The sequence below is a fragment of the Nannospalax galili genome, unplaced genomic scaffold (assembly GCF_000622305.1).
Source record: "Nannospalax galili isolate Female #2095 unplaced genomic scaffold, S.galili_v1.0 scaffold270, whole genome shotgun sequence".
NCBI lineage: Eukaryota > Metazoa > Chordata > Mammalia > Rodentia > Spalacidae > Nannospalax > Nannospalax galili.
Window position 1 is genome coordinate 2,074,684 of NW_008330152.1, and position 24,159 is coordinate 2,098,842.

A 24,159-nucleotide genomic window follows, 5' to 3' on the forward strand; every position below is an offset into this window, starting at 1 on the left:
AAGCTGAACCTATTAAATTCTGCTCAAATTGAAAATCTGTAAGTAAAATATGGTATTGGTATTATTCTAAGCCATTAAGCCTCAGAGCGATTTGTTGCTTTGTTCCCTAGTTATTAGTCATCAAAGCCAAGTAATAATCTATATGATGTGATCTACAAATACTGAAAGCTTTTTGTACAAGTAGTAATAGCTCATGCTTCTTCTAGACACTAAGTGTCTGGCATACAGAGGCTTGAGAGATGCTCAGAGGTTACGAACATGTACTACTTTCACAGAGGACATTAGTTCAGTTCCTAGCACCTACACTGGGAGACTCACAACCACCACTAACTCCAGCTCCAGGGTATCCAATGGCCCCTTCTAGGCTCTATGGACATCTGCAAACACACAAACCCATATACACATACATACACATCTAATTTTTTTTTAAAAAACTGAAGTTTTTGGCATACAAATCCAAAATATCATCAACAAATACATGCTGATTAATTCAAACTTATACTTAATTAATTTACAACAATATACCAGCCATCCACATTTAGAAGTTCAGAATTTTAAATAGGTTATCTTTTTCGAAAAATTGGGACTTTGAGACAGGGTCTTGCTCTGTTGCCTAGGCTGGCCTAGAACTTGGCAATCCTTCTAACTCAGGTTCTCAAGTGCAGGTCGTGTGTCACTACATCTGGCTATAGTATACATTTTATACTGTCTTTATGAAGTACTTGAGATAAAAATGAAGACAGATTTTAATTTTTAAAGTTATTTGTAAATCATAGAAGTTATTTCAATGGGTATTCAATTACTTTTGAACAGTTGCTATTTTTAGACAAAAGCATTGGGAAAATAATTACAAATTTTGTCATTAAAGAATTTTCATCAACAGATGTTAAAACTATTTGAAGGAAGACTGCTGGAGAATAGGGTGCCCATATACTCTTGGAATGCTGTCTTGGATTACTTGTTGATGATAGGGGAAAACTACCTTTACAGTGGGAAATTGTCAGATAACTCCTTAAGCAAGAATCAAGCTTACCACCAATGATGGAACAAGGTGACACCAGGTACCTCCCATCATGACGCAGTAAAGACACAACATAAACTGTACCATTGTTTTATCCCAAAAAATGTTTAACTGAATTAGTTATGAAAAAGCAGACAAATCCAAATCAAGGACATTTTAAAAAGTCACTAGGTCTGGCCTCTTCAATAAACACTACAAAAGACAAAAAGAAAAAAAAAAAACAAAGCTGGGAGCTATCCTGAATTTAAAGATTAACTCAAGGGTCTGGGGAGATGGCTCAGCAATTAAGAGCACTGGCTGCTTTTGCAGAGGACCCAGGTTCAGTTCCTAACACCCACATGGCTGCTGACAACCATCCACAGGTCCAGTTTCAGGAGAATCTGATGTCCTCGTCTGACCTCCAAGGGCATTGCACAACACAGGTGCACTCACATATATGTAGGCAATACACTCATACACATAAACTAAAAATAACAATTTTTTTAAAGATTAACTCAAGAAGTAAATGAAATGGGAACTTTGATTGGATTTTAAATCTCCCCCCCTCCAAAAAGAATGAAGGAAAAAAATGTCAGACATACTAGGGCATGTCTTTAATCCTAGCACTTGGGAGGCAGAGGCGGAGGCAGGCAGATTTCTGTTAGATTGAGGCCAGCCTGGTGTACAGGGTGAGTTCTAGACCAGCTGGAGCTGGTGTCTCAACCACCACCTCGAAAAACCGAAGCAAACCAAACAAAAAAATGAGGAAAAAACAGCCATAAAGCTCTAACATTTAAATATGCACTGTATATGAGATATTGGATACTAATTAGCTGAGTGAAAATTGTACTGTAGTTAAGCAGGTGAGTGTCCTTGTTCCTAAGAGACAAATGCTAAAATATTTAGGGGTGAAATGTTGCTGTTTCCCAATTGTGTGAGGATTAAAATTCTGTACCTGCTTGCGAAATTCCATATCAACATGCAGTTACAGGCTGGACGATGCAAGTAAAAGGCTCTTTTGCACAGCAGGCCAGGTCACCACTTCCCTGGGTGGTGCACAGGGGCCTCTGAACCTCGTGGTGGTCCTAGAGTTGGAGGATCGAGATGCTGAGGCCCTGCCTTGGCCACAGGGACAGTACTCATGAGCACAAGTGCACCTGCCTATGTGCTAAGCAGGGATGGGGCCGTGTCTCTGCAGGCCAGCATGGTGTGCTTTCAGGCAGCGGCACAAGGAGGTGCGAGGCGACTAGCGGTTGTTGCATGGTCAGCTGCAGTCAGCGTTCTGTGCTCCTCCTGCGGCCCAGGTGACCATGGCGGGGGTGGCAGTGCTATTTCAGAAGACCACCAAGGCATTCCAGGATTACCTGACCAGGACCCACTTCTGGGGTCCTGTGGTCAACTGGGGCCTTCCACTGGCTGCCTTTAGGAACATGAAGGCGCTGCCCAACATCATCAGTGGCCGCATAATGACACGCTTATCTTCTACTCCATGGCCTTCATGAGATTCGCCTACCGGGTCCAGCCTCACAAGTACCTGCTGATGGCATGCCACTGTACCAATGTGATGGCAGAGAGCATGCAGGCAAGCAACCGCCTCAACTACCACTAAAGCCAACACCGGCAACTTTCTGGTCTCCAAGCTCAAACAAGCTTAAAGGCTGGGGGGCTTGACCCAGTATTTGCAGCTTCCAAGCACTGGACTCTACTCCTCCTAAAGAAAGGCCAAGGAAAACTTTGGTTGGACTCTCAAACAGTGCAAACCTAATTTAAACCTGCAGTTTGGTTAATTTAAAAACAAAACATCAAGTTGATGTTGAGTGTTGCCTGTTTAGTGAACTGGGAGGAAACATTTCCTGAGTGAAGGTAGGGAGGGTAGATTGGTGGGTCCCGCACTTCACATGACCTTTATAAATTCAGGGTTAGATAATCGAGGAAGTCTGAAGGCAAAACAAATTGGCCATTCATAGCTTGGCTTTAAAAAAGCTGTCTAGGGAACACACTTTTGTTAATTGATTTAGGTGCCCTGCCCAGCATAAACAATGGTGTTTAGTGGCACAGGTGACTTAAAATTTGGTACAGTCACAAATCCCTACACCAAAACAGGGGGGAGGGGAGGTGTTTTTGTCTAGGGAAATGTCTAGAAGTGGGTTTAAAATACGTGTAGTGAAGTCCAGTTTAGAATGAAGTGTTTTTTTATTTTAATTTTTTTGGTTTTTTGTCTTTTTGAGACAGAGTCTCCATGTAGCCCCAGCTGGCCTGGAACTCACTCTGTAGACCAGGGCCTTGAACTCACAGAGATCTGCCTGCCTCTGCCTCCTGAGTGCTTGGATTAAAGGCATGTGCCACCACACTCAGCCTAATTTTTTATTTTTATGTATATGAGTATATTGCCTCCATGTGTTAGTGCACCTGTGTCACGCAAAGCCCTACTAAGTCAGAAGAGCGCATTGGATTCCCCTGGAACTGGAGTTAGGGATGGTTGTTAGTTGCCATGTGGGTGCTGGGAACTGAACCTGGGTCCTCTGCAAGAGCAGCCAGTGCTTTTAACCACTAAGCCATCTCTCCGGCCCCTAGGCTCAAGTTCTTATTGAGAGTCCTGTATCATTTGGTGATGGAGAGCAGTTATAGAAACTGCGATGGAGATGAGATAAAGCACCATGAGGATGATTGCTGTCAACTCTGAGTTCTAGGCAAACAAAGTAAACATGCCAAAATCAGAATTCCTTCCACTTCTTAAAAATGGAAGAGCTAGGGCTGGAGAGATGGCTCAGCGGTTAAGAGCACTGACTGCTCTTGCAGAGGACCCGGGTTCGATTCCCAGCACCCACATGGTGGCTACGAACCATCCTTGACTCCAGTTCCAGGGGAATCCGAAGCTCTCTTCTGACCTCTGTGGCATTGCACAATACGGGTGTACTCACATAGATGCAAGCGATAGGCGATACACCTGTATACATAAAAAAAAAAAAAAATGGAAGAGCTAAGCCAGGTGTGGTGGCGCACACCTTTAATTCCAACACTGGGGAGGCAGAGGCAGGCGGATCTGTGAGTTCAAGACCAGCCTGATCTACATAGTGAGTTCCAGGCCAGCTGAGGATACAGAGAGACCCTGTCTCAAAAAGACCAAAAAAAAAAAAAAAAAAAAAAAAAAGAGGAAGAGCTAACAGTTTGTATAATTGATTAGCCCTGTCCCCAGGTTGGAGCTAAGGATACAAGTCATGAGTTAACAGTTCAGAGTTCACCCTTAGGAATCTTCTAGGATTTGCCAGTGACTTTTCTTTAGCCAGAGAGCATGAGAAGAGGGAAGAGAGAAGGGCAGAGGCTGTAAGGTGAGGCTGAGGTCCTCTGAGGTTTGATCCACATTTTCCCTTGCTCTGGATTCTGCTGGATGTGGGAAGGCCCACGGTGGTTCCTAAGGGAATCCAATGCATATGTTCAGAAGTGCTTAACCTGCTTTTGATCAAGATTTCAAATGCAAAGACATTGAAAATTCTTGACAAGTTCTGAAGACATCAGCTCTTGGCTAAGAGGCACAACAGTAGAAGCACTGCAGCACCACACATTAGTCCTTGTGGGCAGTCCCATTCACATTCTGCCTGTGAAGGTGGAGGGTGGGAAACAGGTTACAGGACAGTGTATTAGTTGTGTGTGGCTGGGTAACCCCACAACTTAATAGCTTAAAACAACAAGCAGTCTCAGGGCTGGAGAGATGGCTCAGCGGTTAAGGACACTGACTGCTCTTGCAGAAGACCTGGGTTCGAATCCCAGCACCCACATGGCAGCTGTCTGTAAATCCAGTTCCAGGAGATCTGACAGCCTCTTCTGTCCTCCGTGGGCATTGCACAACACAGGTACACTTACCTACATGTGGGTGTAACACTCATACACATAAAATAATAATGAATAAAATATTTAAAAAAAAAACCAAGCAGTCTCACAGTTAGCATGGTTTCTGAAGACTCGCCTGGAGCTGGAAGATGTATTTGCAGGTTTACACACAATTCTTGGTAGGAGGCTTCAGCTCCTTGTCCTGTAGATGTCATAAGACTGCTCATGACACAACATGATTTTCCCCAGAGTGGTGTTCCCAGAGAATCTAAGAGGGAAGTCCTAGTCTTTTCAGTTCAATCACGAAGTGATGTATCATCACTTTTGGTATATTCACAAACCAACCCTGCTTCACTGTGGGAGGACAATATGAGGGTGGGAATACCAGAAGGCAAAGACTATACCAGGGGTCACCTTGGAGCTGGCCTACCAGATATGGTTCTGAAGTAAAAACTGTCATGCTTTCTGATACTCAGTAGAAATAAAGCCGAGACTCACAAAGAGATGTCACACAATGTTCAGTTCAGAGTTGTGTGGTTATTACTTATATGCATATATCTGGAAGATAATAGTAGCTCTTAACGGTTTAGATAACTCAGACTATGTTGCAATAATAAAAACCAGTTCTTAATGTTATGAAGTGAAGTATATCAAGATTTTTATTAAAACATTAAAGGATTTTTTTCACTTCACTGAGTATTATATGAATAGAAATTAATATTTTTAGGCATGTCTTACAAAACTGTATTTTATAATTTGAATGTATTTCAAAAGGCCACTACTGAAGACATTCCAGAGCAGGTAGGTTTCTAATTAACCTGGAAATGGAAAAGGAGGTAATCTTAACTGATAATTTCCTATCAGTCTACACTTATAATTTAGAGGTCAAAATGCTCAGAGAAGCTAAGGCTGCAATACTTCACTCCAATGCAATGCTGTAACATACCCATTTAACTAGAACAGCTGGCCCTTTGTTACCTAGGTTACTAGCATTTCAAACCACATTAAATAACACTTTAATAAAAAGTATTAGAACCCTTCAAATTATTAGAATAACAATCATTTGATAATCCTCTTAAACATAATCCTTCTTGACTTCAGCAATTTAAAACTATAGAGCTCTACCACAACTTCAGGAAGCCAGTAACACTTTCTGACTTATCAGACAGCTAGTTTTCCAGAAGTGTGGGTCACCAGCTCACTTAAGCCATTTCCCAGAATTCAGGTGTTTTCACTGAGTCTAATGTGTCACATCTTAAGTTCTCCAAAGTCCCTAATAAAAAAACAAGCCAGAGCCAAGGACCAGCCTTATCTTTGCAACTATGATGATCTAGTCATTTTTTCTCTACAAATTCTTTCAAAACCGTCAACCACGTGCTATGCCCCAGGGAGAGGCCCAGCACAAATCATACTTGTGGATGGAAACAAGGCACTACACTCCATAAGGAAACAAAGGCAGCCCTAGACAGAAAGGTATTCCCTTCCTGGGCTCCCTCCCCAGATGCTGGGATTAGGAAGTACCCCTGGAGGTGGAGCTGCAAAAGGGAGTCTACAACAAAATCCAAGCAACTGGACACAGAAGGCTTACAGGTTGAATATATGTTGCGCATGTGTCTTTATTGTTTTGAAATACAAAATTTTAATTAAAAAAATTCAAAATATGAGTACATGTTTATTATAAAAAGAATATATAAAACAGAAAAACCAAATTCCTTCTAACTACCCCACAGTCCTAATTCTTTTCACAGACATAACACAGCAGACAGATATGGGAGAAACACACCTTTCTAGACCTCAGTTATCATACAATACAGATAGCTGGGTACTGTTACAATACATTCTAGCATACTGGGTACTGTTAAACATTTTGCTTTTCTATGTATTTGCTTTTGACAGTGGAGCTGGGGGATCTAATCCAAGGCTTCATGCTTGGTAGGCAGGCACTGTACCAGAGTACACCCTACTCCCTCAGTCATTTTATGACTTCACATGACTTAGAGGTAATGCCACATGACTACACTGCAGCATAGGCTCACTATTCTAACAGAGCTGTGTGACATAGTATGAATGCACTGTTTTTTTTTTTTTTCATGTGTATGAGTGTATTGACTGCATGTGTGCAAGTATACCTGTGTCATGCAATACCCATGGGGGTCAGAAGAAGGTGTCAGATCCCCTGGAACTGGAGTTACAAATGGTTGTTAGCCGCCATGTGGGTGCTGGGAATCAAACCTGGGTCTTCTGCAAGAGCAATTACTGCTCTTAACTACTGAGCCATCTCTCCAGCCCCCTGCATTTTTTAAAAATTTATTTTATTTTTTGCATGTATGAGTGTATTGCCTGCACCCGTGCTGCACAGTGCCTGTGGAGGTCAGAAGGCATCAGATTCCCTGGAACTGAAGTTTTGGATGGTTACCCATGATGTGGGTGCTGAGAATAGAACCCAGGTCCTCTATAAGAGTAGTCTGTGCTCTTAACCACTGAGCCATCTCTCCAGCCCTGCACTATGTCTTATTTAATGAGTCCTCTCTGCTGATGGCTGGGGTAACAATGCTGTACAAGCCACATCCCATTTTAAAGCCCTTCAGAGCCCTTTAAAGGCATGTCTTCCTTTCTCTGTTTCAATGTAATTAATTGTTACTAGTTTCAAGTTATCTGAACAAAATTCTTGATTTATCAGACAGAGGAGACAATCATTACATTTGTATTTACTTCAGTGTCTGGCACAGTGTTGACACTTGATTATGTGCTGAATTGATAAGGACTAACTAGACACAGAGTTACAAGAGTTACAAGAGTTATAAAAGTTACAAGGGTTACAAGAGTTACAAAAGTTACAAGGGTTACAAGAGTTACAAGAGTTACAAGGGTTACAAAAGTTACAAGAGTTACAAGAGTTACAAAAGTTACAAGGGTTACAAGAGTTACAAGATGAATGAAAATTCTTACTCCACTACTGAACTCTTCCAGAGGAACTTGACAAAAGGAAGGGAGAAAGAAAACACAAGACTGAAGAGCAAACAGCACGTGGGAAGGTGAATGCAGCTAGTTGCAGGCACACTGCATCCATTGGGGTTTGAAAGTAAAAAATATACCAAATACAGTCTTTCCCTCCCCCCACCCATTCTCTACAGAATTCATCTTTGTTGGGCAATTGACCAGAAGAAAGCATGTGCCCATCTTTGCTGAGGCTTGGCATGGAGCATTTCTTCCAGGAAGAGTTCCGGGGAACACAGGTCCACAGGTGACGTAAGCCAGTTTAGTACCACTGACCTTGAAAATGAGCAGGTGGATGGAAAGGTGGAAGTCTGACCCCACAAGGCCACTGCATACAATGGCACAGGGTTTCTGCACGGTTCAGGAACAAGCAGGACAAAGAATAAAGGAATAGAGAAACTGAATGAATTTATAAATTTGGTGAAAGGAAATGATGTGCTTCAATATCTGTAAGAATGGTGAAATTTCAAAATGAAAATCAGCTAGCACTGATACTTACAAATACTCCTAAGCAAATGGATGAACTTTTAGTCAAACAAATATTCATGGGGCATGAGGGGGATGCCCTGCACTCAGCACAGGGGACACAACTGCTCAAGAAGAGCTGGGAGTTTACTTTGTTGTTTTGTGCGGATGGTTTTAAGGATTGGATCTGGGGCCTGGTGCACAGTAACAAATGTCCTACAACTGTACCACATCCCTATCCCTTTGTTTATAATTGATTTATTTTATTTTGAGATTGGGTCTCGGTAAACTGCCCTGGCTGACCTAGAACTCGGGATCATTCTACCATAGCCTCCTGAGTAGCTGGGTTATAGGTATGAGCTACCCATCTGGCTGAGTCCACTTTTCATCTGTGCAGTGTCGATGGCAAACTGACAACTGATCTTCCATTTGCGACAGTGGCCTGGGCCCTCTGCTGCACAACTCAGTCTAGTCTGTTCTCTAGTCACCACTGAGCAGCCCAGCAGTTCCCTCACGCTATTGTACCTCAAGCCATTCAAACCTAGAAGAAACAGCTCCACACTCAGGGAAATGGCTAGAAATGGCCTTTTGGGTAACTTTTGCCTCTTGCTCTTGTCCAGAAAGAAAGAATTTCTATATGGATACCTACATCCCAGTCCACCCTTTGACACTGTCATGAGACTTCCAAGCACAGGCAGAGGGCAGGCACTCCGTCACACAGACCTGGCCCCACCACCTTCACCATGTAAAATACTCAAGAGTATATAATATTTTTTATTGTATACATTATACAACTTGCAATTTATAAAGACGAAAAAAAATATTCCTGAAAGATCAGAAGAAAGCCCAGGACAAAAAAGCTTTTTGTTGACGTAGAGAACTTAGGAAACATTTCCCTTTTGCACAGAAGAGGTGCTGAGCTGGAAGCCATACTGACTTTCTCAAAACATGCCAGAATTTTGTCAAAGGGCAAGGTAAAACAAAAGAGAGCATTTTCATTTGTTTGTTTGTTTTGAGACAGGGTCTCCCAGTAGCCACAGCTGGAACTCACTATGTAGACCCGGCTGGTCTCAATCTCACAGAGATCCACTTCCTTCTGCCTCCTGAATGCTGTGATTAAAGGCATGTACCACCATGACCTGTCTTTTTTGTTGTTGCTGTTTTCAGAGACAGGATTTCACTATGTAGCCCTGGCTGGCCTGGAACTCACTACATAGACCAGGCTGGCCTCCGACTCACAGAGATCTGCCTGCCTCTGCCTCCCAAGTGCTAAGATTAAAGGTGTATGCCACGATGCCTGAACCTTGTTTTTCTGTATCTGACAGGAAAAATAAATAAAATATTGAATATTTGATTACTTATGTTAACTGCCTTCCTCATAGATACTAAAAAAATGCTATTAATGCCATGGTAAAAGCTGAGCATCTCTGGCATCATCTGAGAGCAAAGTGCTTTTTGATTATGTTATAAATGATGTGCTCATTTACCTAAAGGCTGACCTGTGACTTCAGGTGTATTTGGCTGACAAGCTGCCAGGGACTTCACAAGTGTGAGAGCCATGAACTAGAGAAAGGATGAGTGCTCACTGCCCTTCCTTTGGAATAATACAGACACAGGGAAAGCAGGTGAGACTGCTGTGTGTTCACATGAGAGCACACATCAAAGTGGCAAGACTATTGTGTGCCTTAACATCCCGAGCCTAAACTTACCTCAAGCCTTCCTTTCAGGTGTCTGTCTACCGGTGTCCTTTGACCTTGGTTTTTGGTGCTGTAGACAGAGGCTGTCTAGCTTTTGCATGTCTTCTGTAAGGCCATTTTGAAGATCTTCATTGCTTTTCAGAAACTCCTTCACCTTATCCAGATGATCTGAGATCTGCAAGAGGAAACCATACAAAGCAAAGCTCAGGAAAATTCTTATAGTGGACTTGTAATCCAAATGAAAAATTTAGTAGCTTCAAGATGGGCTCCCAGAGCTAGGAGTGTAGCTTAGCAGCAGGGAGCATGCTTGACATGCACAAGGCACTGGGTTCTATCCTCACTATCTCCCCCAACAACCTGGATACCAGCTCCTCTTCATGTGTCTACCATGAGACAAAATCACTTGCTACTGGCACCTGTCCACAGACAGGTTTTGGCAAATCAAAACCAAAACAAATTCTTTAAAATAAGGTATGCAGGGGCTGGAGAGATGGCTCAGCAGTTAAGAGGACTGTTGGCTGCTCTTACAGAGGACCGGGTTTGGTTCACAGCACCCAAATAGCAGCTAACAACCATCTCTAACTCCAGTTCCAGGGGATCCAATGCCCTCTTCTGGCCTCCAAAGGCATTGCATCCACATAGGTGCACTTAGATACATAAAGGCAAAACACTCCTACACATAAAATAAAAATAATATTTTAAAATAAGGTATGCTCAAGGCACTGGAGAGATGACACAGAGGTTAAGAGAGCTTACTGCCCTTGCAGAGGACCCAGGTTCAATTCCTGGCAACCACATTAGACAACTTGTGACCTCCTGTAACTCAAGTTCCAGGAGATCCCATACCCTTGGGCCTCCATAGGCATCTGTACACACACAGTACACATAAACTCAAATTGCCTCATATACATACACTTAAATAAAAAGAATAAATCTTTTAAAAAATAAGGCATGCTCAGACAGGTATGGTGTCTCATACTTATAAACCCAGCACTTGGGAAGCTCAGGCAGAAAGATCACAAGTTCCAGGCCTGCACCAATAAATATATATATATATATATATATATATGTATATAAAAACAAAAGAAGCATTCTCCACTGCAACAAAACATGATCCAGGATAGCTAGCTCTGAGACCACACACTGGGTGTTTGCTTGTCACCTCAGAGTTTTTCCTTTAAAACCTGAATTTCTATGGAAAGTGGTCATTTTATACTTTTGAGTTTTTGTGCCTATATAATTATTATTGTGAAGAAATATACATATAAAATAGTGCTAAATGTAAAAATACAAAATTCCAAGTCAACATGGTGTGAGGTTAAGGTCAATCTTCTCCCAAACCTGCCCCAGCTACCCTGGTCTGCTCCCTTACAGGTGACCATAACGAACCATCTGCAACTGATGTCTTCTATGGGACATTATAAAGGCAGTTCATTATTTTTTTACGTTTTTATATAGTTTTTAAAAAAATATTTATTATTTTTATTTTACGTGTATGAGTGTGTTGCCTGCATGTAGGTAGGTGCACCATGTCATGCAGTGCCCATGGATGTCAGAAGAGGGTGTCAGATCCCCTGGAACTAGAATTATGAACAGTTGTTAGCTATCGTGTGGGTGCTGGGAATCAAATCTGGGTCTTCTACAAGAGCAGCCAGTACTCTTAACTACTGAGTCCCTTTAGTTTTTTGACAATACCATACATATATATAATGCATTCTGACTGCATGCCCCCATCCCTCTCATCCTCCCATTCCTCCCTACAAATCCCTTTCCAAAATTCATGACCTATAGTTTTGTTTTGTGAGTCATTTAGTCATTTAGATGCCAGGGGCATCTGTGTAATCATTAGAGTGGAAATACTCATTCAAGCCTAGTGGGATTATCAGCAGATTACAACTCTCCCTATCCCCAAATCTATCCATAGCAAACAGTTCAGCAGTGAGGCAGCCTCATTATTTAATGACTGAATAGTATTCCAAGCTCCATTTTCTGTTCAGACAAGTAATGATGTAGAATTTAATCTGAGGGGCTAGAGACATGGCTCAGCAGTTAAAAGCACATACTGCTCTTCCAGTTCACAGCACCCATATCAGGCAGCTCACAACCACCTTAACTCCAGCTCCAGAGGATCCAATGCTTCTGGCCTCCATAGGCACCTGCACTCACACACATGCACACATGCGTGCGAGTGCACGCACACACACACAATTTAAAATAATAAATCTTAAAAAAAGAACTTAACCATGTGTTACTCTGCATAAATCACATCCTGTCTATAGGTCTGTTTATAGAAGTGGAAGGCAGTTCTAATTCTGGTTGAGTCTTCTGTCTTAATTTTAATGGATTTAGTCAAAAGTGCCAAGTATAGGTGTTGTGCCGATTTAAATCTCCCAGTAACTTACTTCTCAACATTCCAACCAGTACAAAGAATTTCAGAGTGGAACTGAGAGAGTGTCTACATGGGGTTTATCCCAGAAGACCCTCATTGGTTCCTGTAGTTAATACAAAGATGCTAGGTACCTCCATCATCATCATCATCACCAACCATCATCATACTGATGGTGCTAGGGACCTGAACCCAGTTCCTTATGCTTACCTACTACTGAGATAAATCCTTAGCCTTAACAGATACTCTTATTTTGTGGTATAGTGCATGTTTTTTGGATGAGGGACACCCCAACTCCATGCAAACTCAAGGTTACTTAAAATCTCATAAAAAATAGTGCAATAGCCTGCACTAGTGGAATGCAGTTTCTTTTTTTTTAATTTTTATTTTATGCGTATGAGTGTATTGCCTGCATGTATGTGAGTACACCTGTGTCGTGCAGTGTCACAGAGGTCAGAGGAGGGCATCAGATTCCCCTGGAACTGGAGTCAAGGATGGTTCGTAGCTGCCATGTGGGTGCTGGGAATCAAACCCGGGTCCTCCGCAAGAGCAGTCAGTGCTCTTAACCGCTGGAGCCATCTCTCCAGCCCCGGAATGCAGTTTCTTAGCTTTAGAGTACAGACAGAAGGGACTGGAATGTATCAGGATCTGGTGCAGGATTCCAATAGCCAGATGCTAGATGATGGCTGCATGGAAACAGGGAGGGGAAGACTAATATGGCTGTGGCCAGGATGACTGCAAAGCAGGGAAGGACAGGCAGGCACTGAAGATGACAGGGGGCCTTCTGACTGCTGTGGAAGCAGACCAGGGGAATGTCCTTCAGGTGGACCTGTTAGCTGGAAGACTAAAGATCAGCCCAGAGCTGCTGTAAGATGCCAGGCTTTGACTACCCCCCTGAAGCCACAAAACTGCGAAGGAAGAACTCGCTCATGACACTGGTCATAGCATATATTAATAACCAACATCTCTGTGCTGTGAGTTCTTCTAGACTGTGCCTGGTGCCCTGGACAGACCACAGGGCTGCCTGCCATGCCCAGCCAATGCTAGGTGTACTGCGTCAGCCAGCCCCACATACTACACTCAACTCCTCACAGGACTCCTGGTCCTCCCCTGGGGCTTCTTCTCCCTGTTCTGAGATCTCCTTTGGTCCCCTGGGAGCTGTGACCCTTGGGCCTCTGTAGCCCTGCACATGGGTTTGCTCCATTCTACTTAGCTTTTTCTTTTGAGACAGGATCTCAATACGTAGCCCAGGCTGGTCTAGACCAGGCTTGCCTCAAACTCACAGAGATCTACCTGTCTGCACATTTGGCATTAGCTCTTGTTTTTTTTTTTTTTGCTCAAAGGTTTTATGTAGAACTCTCTGTTCCTCCTCCATGGCCTGCTCCAATTCTCCTTTCTATTTGAAGCTGGCTTTCTTTCTCATTATTTCCAAGTGGAGTTGAGTTCCAGTTTTCCCTTTGTGAAAGCAATAAACACAATAAATGTACTGAAAAGGTGCTCACAGCTGGGGTCGGGTGATTACTTTAGCTTAAAGACAAGGCAAATTCAAAAGGAGGCTTCATAAGAATTATTGGGGCCCAGTGTGGGCTGTCAGTAAGATCTTGTCTCAAAACAACAAAAAAGTATTGGAATGGGGTGTGGCTCAGTGGCAGAAAGTGTAGCCCAGGCTGTGCTGAGCCAAGCTTGCCCCAAACTCACAGAGATCTACCTGGCCGCCCATTTGGCATTAGCTCTTGTTTTTTTTTTTTTTGGCTCAAAGGTTTTATGTAGAACTCTCTGTTCCTCCTCCATGGCCTGCTCCAATTCTCCTTTCTATTTGAAGCTGGCTTTCTTTCTCATTATTTCCAAGTGGAGTTGAGTTCCAGTTTTCCCTTTGTGAAAGCAATAAACACAATAAATGTACTGAAAAGGTGCTCACAGCTGGGGTCGGGTGATTACTTTAGCTTAAAGACAAGGCAAATTCAAAAGGAGGCTTCATAAGAATTATTGGGGCCCAGTGTGGGCTGTCAGTAAGATCTTGTCTCAAAACAACAAAAAAGTATTGGAATGGGGTGTGGCTCAGTGGCAGAGTACCTATCCAGTATGCATGAGGCCCTGGACTCCATCCTCAGTACTACAAAATTACTAAATTAAAAATTATTATGGGTCTGGAGAGAAGGCTTAAAGTTAAGTGCATTGGCTGCTCTTTGCAGAGGACCTTGGTTTGGTTCCCAGCACCCATATGGCAGCTCACAACCATCTCTAACTCCAGTTCCAGGGGACCTGATGATGTCCTCTTCTGACCTCCATGGGCATGGCATTGCACAACATGGGTGTGTTTACACATGTAGGCAAAACACTCATACACATAAAATAAAAATAAATTTTAAAATTATTAAGAATGTGGATCCTAGCCAGGCATGGTGGTACACAGCTTTAGTCCCAGCACGTGGGGGGGGGGGGGGGAGGGGGCTCCATGAGTTCTGAGTTCAAGCAGACTGGTCTACATAGTAAGTTCCAGGCCAGCTGAGGATACAGGGAGATCCTGTCTCAAAAAGACCAAAAAAAAAAGGGGGATCCGGCTGGGCGTGGTGGTGCATATCTTTAATCCTAGCACTCAGGAGCACATCTTTAATCCTAGCACTCAGGAGGCAGGGGCAGATGGATCTCAGTGGATCTCTATGAGATCAAGGCTAGCCGGTCTACATGGTGAGTTTCAGGCCTGCTGGGACCACAGAAAGACCCTGTCTCAAAAAAGACAAAAAAAATGGGGATCCAGGTATGGTGGTGCACACCTAAAATTCTAGCATGTGGTACATGGAGGCAGTAGTAGAAGTTCAAAGTCATCCTTGGCTACACAATGAGTTTGAAGTCAGCCTGGGCTACAGGGAAATTTGTGCATTTTATGTAAAGGTGGAATTAGAAATTAAAACCCGGAAGTTCTAGATAATTATAGAATGTAGTCATTGAGGACTGGACACTGAAGCCTAACTGTGTTACTAGCTATGTGACTTTGGGCAGGATGGCTTCTGGCTCACTTCTATATAGACAAATTACTAATGAAGATATTATCACCTAGGAGGTTTTGTTGTTTTGTTTTAAAGATATTATTTTTATTCGTGAATGTCTATGTGTCTGTGTGTGTACGTACATGTGCATACAGTGCCATGGAGGCAAGGAAGGTTCAGATCTTCTGCAGCTAGAGTTCCAGGCAATTTTGAGCTTCCTGATATGGCTGCTAGGAACCAAACTCAGGTCCTCTGCAAGAGTAGCGTGAGTGCTTTTAACCACTGAGTGCAATCTTCTCTCCAGCTCCCTTGTTTTATTAAATAATGTGTGCATTTTTGTGTCTGTGTGTAGGTATGTGCACATGAGTGTAGGTGCCTGAACAGGCCACAGATGATGGATCCCCTGAAGCCGCAGTTACAGGTGACTGTGAGCCACCTGACATGGGTGCTAGAAATCAAACCTGGGTCATCTAGAAAAGCAGTATGCACTGTTAATCGCTGAGCCATTTCTCCATCCCCAGAAGGGTTGCTTTTTTTCCCTTGGGGCGGGGAGGACTCCAGAATCCATCTACTAAAAGTACTTTAGCATTGTGTCTGGCACGCTTTCATTTAGCAAGCATTTAGTTTATTGCAAGTCACTTGACTACAGGTTCGTCTTCTGCTCCAGGCACAAGATGCAGAGCAGCACCACTCCTGACACGTCAGCACAAATCTCTCTCACAAGCCACACCTGGCCACCTCATCCCCTGAAATATGAAATATTCCATGATCTGCTGAGCAGAAAGCACGGAAGATGAGAATTTATCTTCTCTATGTAGACTCTGTGCACTGAGGACAAGCCAATTAACTACCATTTCCCGACTAACATGAGGGTTAGAATGCGCAGCGCCTCCACGGGACCAGATCTGCTGAACAGCAAGTGCACTGCAGCTGCACATCTTCCAACTCTGTTAGTCTAAAACCCACACACATCTGACCCTATTGCTCTTTTCACTTAGAAACAATTATAGGCTCCCTGCAGCTTTGGGGGAATAAGGCTCAAATCCCTTGATGTGGCACAGGAAACCTTTCAAAATATAACTTCACCCCAGCCTGCTACACTCCTCCCCAATCATTCCAAACCTGTGCTTGCCTGGCCAGTGCCCAGGCCAAAACTAACTAGTTTTTCATGCCACTCCAAGTGCTAGTCCCTCTGCTAAGAACACCCTTCCTCCCTTATCCATTTGCCAAACTCTTACTGTATCTTTGAATACCAGCACCTTTTCTTCCTTTTGGCGATCTCCTTGACAGCAGAGAACCCACCGTGCATCTTGTTCAGAATTCTGCTGTGGCCCTTATGCCACTATTCCTCTTTACGGCACACATGAAGTCCTCAAATGTTTGCTAAGTGAAAATATCTGTGAAAATGTACTACCAATCTGTGGTGAAAGAATACGCACTTCTGGAAATCACGTGACTTCTGGACTGGAAACCTAGCTGGCTCTGCCAAAATGTGCTGCTGCTGCCACCTTCCCTCCCTCCTCACTCAGGATAGAACCCTTCCCTTTACCTCTCCAGGCAATACCTCTTCTGCTGCTGCTTGAAGGTACATCTCTTGCAGTTTTTCCTTCAGCAATTCTATTTCAATTTCGTTGATCTGGCTTGCACTCAAGTAACTTCCTATTTCACATTCACGCCCATCTGGCTTGTCCTCCTCAGGAATGTGAACAGCCCAGTCAGATGTCAACAGCTGTGGGGTAACCACACAAATACATGAACCAACTATTTTATAAAAGTTTATGGATGGGTCTTGTTGTTGCTTTAAGACAGGGTCTCACTGCATAGTCCTGCCTGGCCTACGTAGAGCAGGCTGACCTGGAACTCACAGAGATCCGCCTGCCTCTGCCTCCCAAGTCCTGGGATTAAAAGCGTGTGTCTCCATGTCTGGCAAAAGTTCTTTTTTTTTTGGAAACAGGGTGTCCCTGTAGCCTCAGCTGGCCTGAAACTCACTATGTAGACCAGGCTGGCCTTGAACTCACACAGATCCACCTGCCTCTGCCTCCTGAGTGCTGGAACTACAGGCGTGTACCACCACGCCTGATGCAAAAGTTCATTGTTTAAAAATATTTTTATCAATCCTTTGAGAATACATGCATACAATGTACTTTGATCATATTCACCACCATCCCTACTGCATCCCGACTCTCCCAGATCCATGCCCACGCTAAAAGTTCATTTTAAAAATGTATCACTTTGACCCCTTAGTTCCATGTCAGAACTGTTAAATGAAATTTCAGATGGGTGTGGTGGTGCATGCCTATAGGCCCAGCCTTCGATAAGCAGAAACAGGAGGACCACAAGTTTGAGGACAGCCTAGTCTACACATCAAGTTCAAGGGCTACACAGTAAAACCTTGTCTCAAAAAACCAAATAACTCTATAAAGATGTTTACCTGTTCTATTCTGGAGTATACTGCAACAATCTCTGGGATATTCTTGAATTCACTGAGAAAATTCTGGATCTTCATCTGAAAATCTCGAAGCCACTTAGATGATACTTTCATCTCTGAAGAGTGCATTATCTCATTTCGACACTTAATCACCTACAAAAAGACAAAAAGATAAGTCTTCAAATTCAGTCAGAGACCTTGTGAGCCAAAAGAGGAATCACAAAAAGACTTCAGTAAACTACAAAATCAACAAGTATGATCTGGCCTCAAGATGACAAGAGCTGGAGCTTTCTTGAGACCACTGCATGACCCAGCATGCATTCAACCTGGTGTGGAGGACAATACAGCTCTCCAGCCTCCAGATCTCTATGTAATTTCAGCCTGTTCAGCGAGCCTGTAAGAAGGAGAGAGTTCTTGTTGGGCCACAAGCTGAAATGCCCTTAACAGTCAGGTGGACAGCCCAAGTGAAGCTGGCTATGTGCAGTGGTGGGGAGGCAAGGGCAGACAGAACTGGAATGACTAGAGAATGAATATCTTATCTAAATCAGCAGCTTCTACATCTAAAACAACAGCCTCTACTCAACTTGAGGCTTATTGCTATGGGAGCTTTATGAGCTCCCAAAACCTGAATTCAAAAATTGTTTTAAAAAATAGGCAGAAACTGTAGCCAGGCATGGTGGCACAGGCCTCTAATCCGAGCACTCATGAGGCAAAGGCAGGCAGATCTCTGTGAGATTGAGGCCAGCCTGGTCAATATATCATGTTCCGGGCCAGCTGTGGCTACAAGGAGACACTGTGTCAGAAAGATTTTTAAAAAGGTGGGCGGGGGGCAGGAACTGGCAAAATGGCTCAGTGGGTAAAAGGGCTTGCCTGCACCAAGCCTGACAACTATCCCTAGGTACACACAATTTTTAAGCCCAAGCAGGACAAATAAAACAAAGCCGCAAGCCAGAGTCATTCAACTCACTACCAAACAAGTAACAAAGTAACAACCAGGGTAAGCAATACAAAGAAGCCAATAGGTGTGGTGGCATGTACTTGTAATCCTTGCACTTGGAAGGCTCAGGTAACAGGATGACAAGTTCAAGGCCAGCCTGGCATGCAGTAAGACCTTGTCTCAGGGGACCTGGTTGGGTATTTGACATTCTTCCAAATGTCTTCAAACACCCTGACAAAGAGCAAGCACAATGGCTCTGGATATAACCTCCGGCTGCAGCAGACAATGCAAAACAAATCTTTCAAATCTTGTGAAGTGCCAGGAAGCTGTGCCAAGGGAGCTCTCTGATGTGGAAACCATGATGAAAAGAAAATAAACTTTTGCTTAGGAGAAAAACGGTGCTATCATATATTAAAATATAATTCATGGGGCTGGAGAGATGGCTCAGTGGTTAAGAACACTGGTTGTTCTTGCAGAAGACCCAGGTTTGAATCCCAGCACCCATAAGGTGGCTAACAACCATCTGTAATTCTAGTTCCAGGATCCAACATTCTCTTCTGTCCTCCATGGGCATTGCATGACATGAATGTACTTCCATACATGCACGTAATACATGCATACACATAAAATAAAAATAAAGCAGGGGGCTGGAGAGATGGCTCAGCAGTTCAGAACACTGGCTATTCTTGCAGAAGACCCGGGTTCAAATCCCAGCACCCACATGGCAGCTAACAACTGTCCATAACTCCAGTTCCAGGGGATCCAACAGCCTCTTCTGTCCTCCATGGGCATTGCAAGACACGGGTGTACTTACCTACATGGAGGCAATACACACATACACATAAAAATAATAAAAAATATCTAAAAAATAAAAATAAAAATAAAGCAAATATATATAAAATTCACACACCATATTCTACATTCTTGGTTAAAAGATATAGGCTCAATCACTGTGATAAGTCTTTATCTCTGGGAGATTACAAAGGATTCTTCAGCTGCTACAGGGCTGGCCAAATATATATCTATCTATCCCTTTTGCCTAATATTATCAATAATCCAGAGCTGTTATATACTCTTTTCAATGACCCTCCAAGTCATAAATGTACAAGGACTGATCTCCAGTGAACTAGTAAGAATTCTAAATCTTACAGAGGGAAGTGTGACAGTGAGAATGATCGATCTGGACAGAGCTGTGTATCAGTGTTCATATTTTCTTCAATTCTACGTAACTTGATCTCACAACTGTTTTAGGGAAAGGCAGTGTTGTTTGCTGTATGCTTGTATATGAGTGGGGGGTGATGGGGATCGAGCCCATGCCCTTGTGCATGCCACCCAAGTACTCTACCACTGAGTTACACCCTCAGCCCTGCATTTTTGTTTTGTTTTACATGTGTATGTGTTCGTGTGCATATCTGTGAAGGGGAGTGTGCAGATGCATTGCGGGGAGATCAGAGGCTGACATAGTGTATTTTTGCTATCACTCTCCATCTTATTTTCTTGAGACAAGGTCTCTCACTGAACCTGGAGCTCACCAATTCTGCTAGACTAGCTGGCCAGCAAGTCCCAGGAATCCTCTCATCTCTGGCTCACCCCCAACCCCGAAAACCCAGGGGTGCAATACCCCATTCAGCTTTTATACAGTTATGGGAAATCTAAACTTAGGTCTTCATGCTTGCATAGCAAGCTCTTGACTGAGCCATCTCCCCGCTACCCCAGCCCTATTCTTCTTCTTTTTTTTTTTTTTTAATAGAAAACTACTTTGCTTCTGTTTATGGCAGAACAGGGAAAAGAAACCTGAGCTCCATCTACTTCAATGGCAAATAGCACAGTAGTAAGTTGTCAGGAAACTAATTCTAGAGAACTGTAGGGTTAGTCCTTGACTATATTCACACTGGGGTCTTGAACATCACAGTAGGTACATATGACTTCAGCCCCAGGAGCCTGCTTACTGATGCCAACTTTGGACTGAAGTTTTTCTTTGCATACCACTGTTCTGCAGGGCTGTTATATGCCTGTATGGCTGGCTTGGCATTCCAGGAAGCCTCTCTGCTGGCTTTCCCTGTATTGACCGAACTGACATGGTGTAGTTTTGAATCTGATAGCTCTTACCTCTGTGACTTTCTTTCGGTCAACCACAAAGTGATCACAGGAATTGATGAGACTTAAAAGAGCAACAGCATCGCATTCCTCAGGCCCCCGTTTGTCTGCTAGTCCTCGGGGCATGAAGGCCTGTAGTAAGGTAGGCATCATGTCACCCTCGTGCCCTTCAAGTATGAGAGCTGGAGAGACAAAGTCATCATTCCCCATTTCCCAAATAATGGCTGATGTTCTCTTACACACTGAAGTTTCAAACTACAGCCTCATGACTTCAAAATGCAACTGGGGAAAGTCACAACCAAGCCTCGGCAAGCACAGTAACTGAAGGGCTGCACTATCCCTCTCACTATTACATGTAGCTGCAATATTATATATAGTTGATATAACTTGATTTCTGTCCCCCACCCTTTTTTTTTTTTTTCTAAAGACAGGTCTCATTATGTAGCCCTGGCTGGCCTGGAACTCTATTGTAGACCAGGCAGGACTCAACTCACAGAGATCTGCCTGCCTCTGCCTCTCTAGTGCCAGGATTAAAGGTGTGTGCCACCACATTGGGCCTTCTGTCCAGTCTTAAAGGTAGGTACGTAGAAGGGCAGAAGCTTCTTTTTGTTCCTTTTCCTTACTGAAAATGCAGTGCCCATATTATTAAAGAAGATTAAGAAATAGTTACTCCCAAGCCAGATGTGGTGGCACACACCTTTAATCCCAGGCAGAGGCAGGCAGATTTCTGTAAGATGGAGGCCAGCTTGGTCCACATAGAGAGAACCTATCTCAAACAAAACAAAACAAAACAAAATAAAACAAAACAAACAAAAAAACCCTTTAAAAATAAATAAAAATTAAAAAGTTACTACCAAATGGCCACTTCCTAAGCAACTTGAGAAAATTGAGCACTGCAGCCTTAGAACCAGGAGTATGACAGAGGTAAGTTCAAACACCAACTAGACCACCAGCCTACCATATGATCTTATGCAGTTTGCTTATCCTCTGTGTCTTCATCTGCCTCAAAGGATGTGAAAGGAAGAAGTGAGTGAGCACTCGCAGTGTCTGGCACACAAAGCAGTCAGAAAGTCAGAAGCATCAGCAGTTATAACCTCGATGGTGCAAGGTGAGTAGGCCCCAGATGGGATGTAGAGAGGGAACATTAGGACTGAGACACCAGATACACTGGAAGGCCTCGCTATTGCACCATACTGCCTTAAGTAGAATTTTATGACATGGACCACGTAAATGCTGTGACTGCAAGACTTGAGTGCAAAATTAACATCTGGATACAGCACCTTTACCAAGCTTGGTGTCTCAAGGAACAAGAGATGACGCACAAAAAAATTACTCTCAATCAGAACTATAAATAAAAGAGATCTGTCTACTGAAAGTAAAAACATTCCAGTTAGCAAGCAGCTACAAAGCTGGCAGTAAGCACCAGGCACGCTGTAGGGAGGAGGCGGAGTCAGAGTGGGGGAAACCCACACCCAAGCCTCCTATAACTCAGAATTTTGTGTACACTGACTAATCTCTCAGCATTATCACTGTCTCTCTACATCTTGCTAAGCACCAGGAGTCTGGCTCTTAAAGAAGGTTTACAGGCTAACAAAAGCTAACAGCCAGGCAAATTGAGGGGACTGAAGGAAAAAAACCCACCCCATCTCAATTCAGCTGTTGCTGAGGAAAATGCAATTAGCACGGCCCTCCACTGCTTCCAGATTGGGCCTAGTTTTCCTACTCAGTATTTTCTTGCCAATAAAAAAAACCTCATCTTTTGCATATTAGTTTTATTTTGGTAATTATTCCTTTTCTTTCTGAACTAGGAGTCAAAAGGGAGGAATTCTGTTCCCGTGCCCCTGCCTAAAGGCATGCACCACTACAGCAGGCTTGTGTACATATTTTTATGTAGATGAATGTTTTCAGATTTGGGGGTTTTCTGGTGGGGAGAAGGATTGAAATTAGGGTTTCAGGCATACTAAATTGGTGCTCTACCACTGGCCTGTACCCACAGCCCTGAATTTTTTTTTTTTTTTTTGCTTTCTCTTGGATGTACACCTAAGAGTAGAATTACTGAGTCATACAATAACTGTGCAACCCTTCCTTTAAAAAAAATTAAACTGTTGGGGCTGAAAAGATGGCTCAGTGGTTAAAAGCACTTTTGACTTTTGCAGAGGACCTGCGTTCAGTTCCCAGCACCCATGCTGGGTAGCTCTCCTATAACTCCAGCTCCAGGGAATCTGACACCCTCCTCTGGCCTCTGAGGGCACCTACACGCACATGGCATACACACATACACATAAACAAAACCAATACAAATAAAAAATAAGCAGACAATATTATAGCCATTTTATGGCAAAGGGAAGGAGGGAAACAGAAGAGTGGACAGCTCAAGATTTAAAATCCTCACACAGACAGATGGGCTAAAATCAACACAGAACTGGAGGGACAGGGCAGCAAGAGGAGAGATGCTTCGTAGCACAAGGAAGAAAAGGCATACACAGAAGTCAAATGGTAAGGTTTGGCAAAAAGACAACAAAGTCTGTGTTCGGGACACTCATCAATTCCATGAAGCACAAGCAAGATTAGCAGCTGGGGTGAAAGTGGGAGAAACGGGAGTAGGAGCTTGGCAGGCAAGGCAGGAACAGATGGCTCCAGATATAGAAGTCCACAGAGATGCCAGACTCAACCACCAGGGATCAGGATCAAGAACGAAAGTGAAACTGATGAGTTTCCTTGTGAGATTCTGCTCTTAAGCAGAAGCAGATGATGGTGTCATTTGGGCATGAGTTTGGCAGGGCAAGCTCAGAGAGTGGAGTTTAAAAAAAGATAATTAGGGGGGCTGGAGAGATGGCCCAGCGGTTAAGAACACTGACTGTACTTGCAGAAGACCCAGGTTCGAATCCCAGCACCCTCATGGCACCTAACAACTGTCCGTAACTCCAGTTCCAGGGGATCCAACAGCCTCTTCTGTCCTCTTTGGACATTGCACGGCATGAGTGCACTTACCTGCATGCAGGCAATACATGCATACACATAAAATATTTTTAAAAATAGATAATTAGGGGCTAGAGAGATGACTCAGCAGTTAAGAGCACTGGCTGCTCCTGCAAAGGACCAGGGTTCGATTCCCAGTACCCACACGGCAGCTAACAATCATCTATAACTCCCGTTCCAGGGGAATCCGATGCTCTCTTTCAACATCCACAGGCATTGCACGACACTACGGGTGCACTTACATGCATGCAGGTGAACACTCATACACATAAAATAAAAATAAATAAAAAATATTTTTTAAAAAGAGGTAATTTCAGCAGGGCGTGGTGACACACGACTTTAATCCCAGCACTCGGGA

At 43.4% G+C, this 24,159-nt stretch overlaps 2 protein-coding genes across 5 annotated transcripts in view; one reads left to right on the forward strand and one right to left on the reverse strand.

Annotated features, from left to right (window-relative positions):
- The first annotated feature begins 2,230 nt into the window (after positions 1 to 2,230).
- Positions 2,231 to 2,810, forward strand: Mpc1l (mitochondrial pyruvate carrier 1 like). Its single transcript, XM_008842925.2, is given in 2 exon segments — positions 2,231 to 2,470; positions 2,473 to 2,810. Coding segments are annotated over 2 exon segments (297 nt in total). The 5' UTR covers positions 2,231 to 2,310; the 3' UTR covers positions 2,610 to 2,810.
- A 4,396-nt stretch (positions 2,811 to 7,206) lies between these two features.
- The window catches only part of CUNHXorf38 (chromosome unknown CXorf38 homolog), a 19,910-nt gene continuing 2,957 nt past the window's right edge, over positions 7,207 to 24,159 (reverse strand). Inside the window, exons 3-7 of one of the 4 annotated variants that reach the window (XM_008842945.3) lie at positions 20,835 to 20,954; positions 17,792 to 17,941; positions 16,925 to 17,089; positions 10,000 to 10,162; positions 7,207 to 8,176 (exon numbers count right to left, since the gene is read on the reverse strand). In XM_008842945.3, the coding sequence (XP_008841167.1) occupies positions 10,001 to 10,162; positions 16,925 to 17,089; positions 17,792 to 17,941; positions 20,835 to 20,954 (597 nt within the window). In that variant the 3' untranslated portion in view covers positions 7,207 to 8,176; position 10,000. Of the gene's footprint in view, positions 8,273 to 9,999; positions 10,163 to 16,909; positions 17,090 to 17,791; positions 17,942 to 20,834; positions 20,955 to 24,159 lie in introns of all 4 variants that reach the window. The other 3 variants (XM_029568402.1, XM_008842937.3, XM_017800616.2) reach the window with 3 other exon arrangements.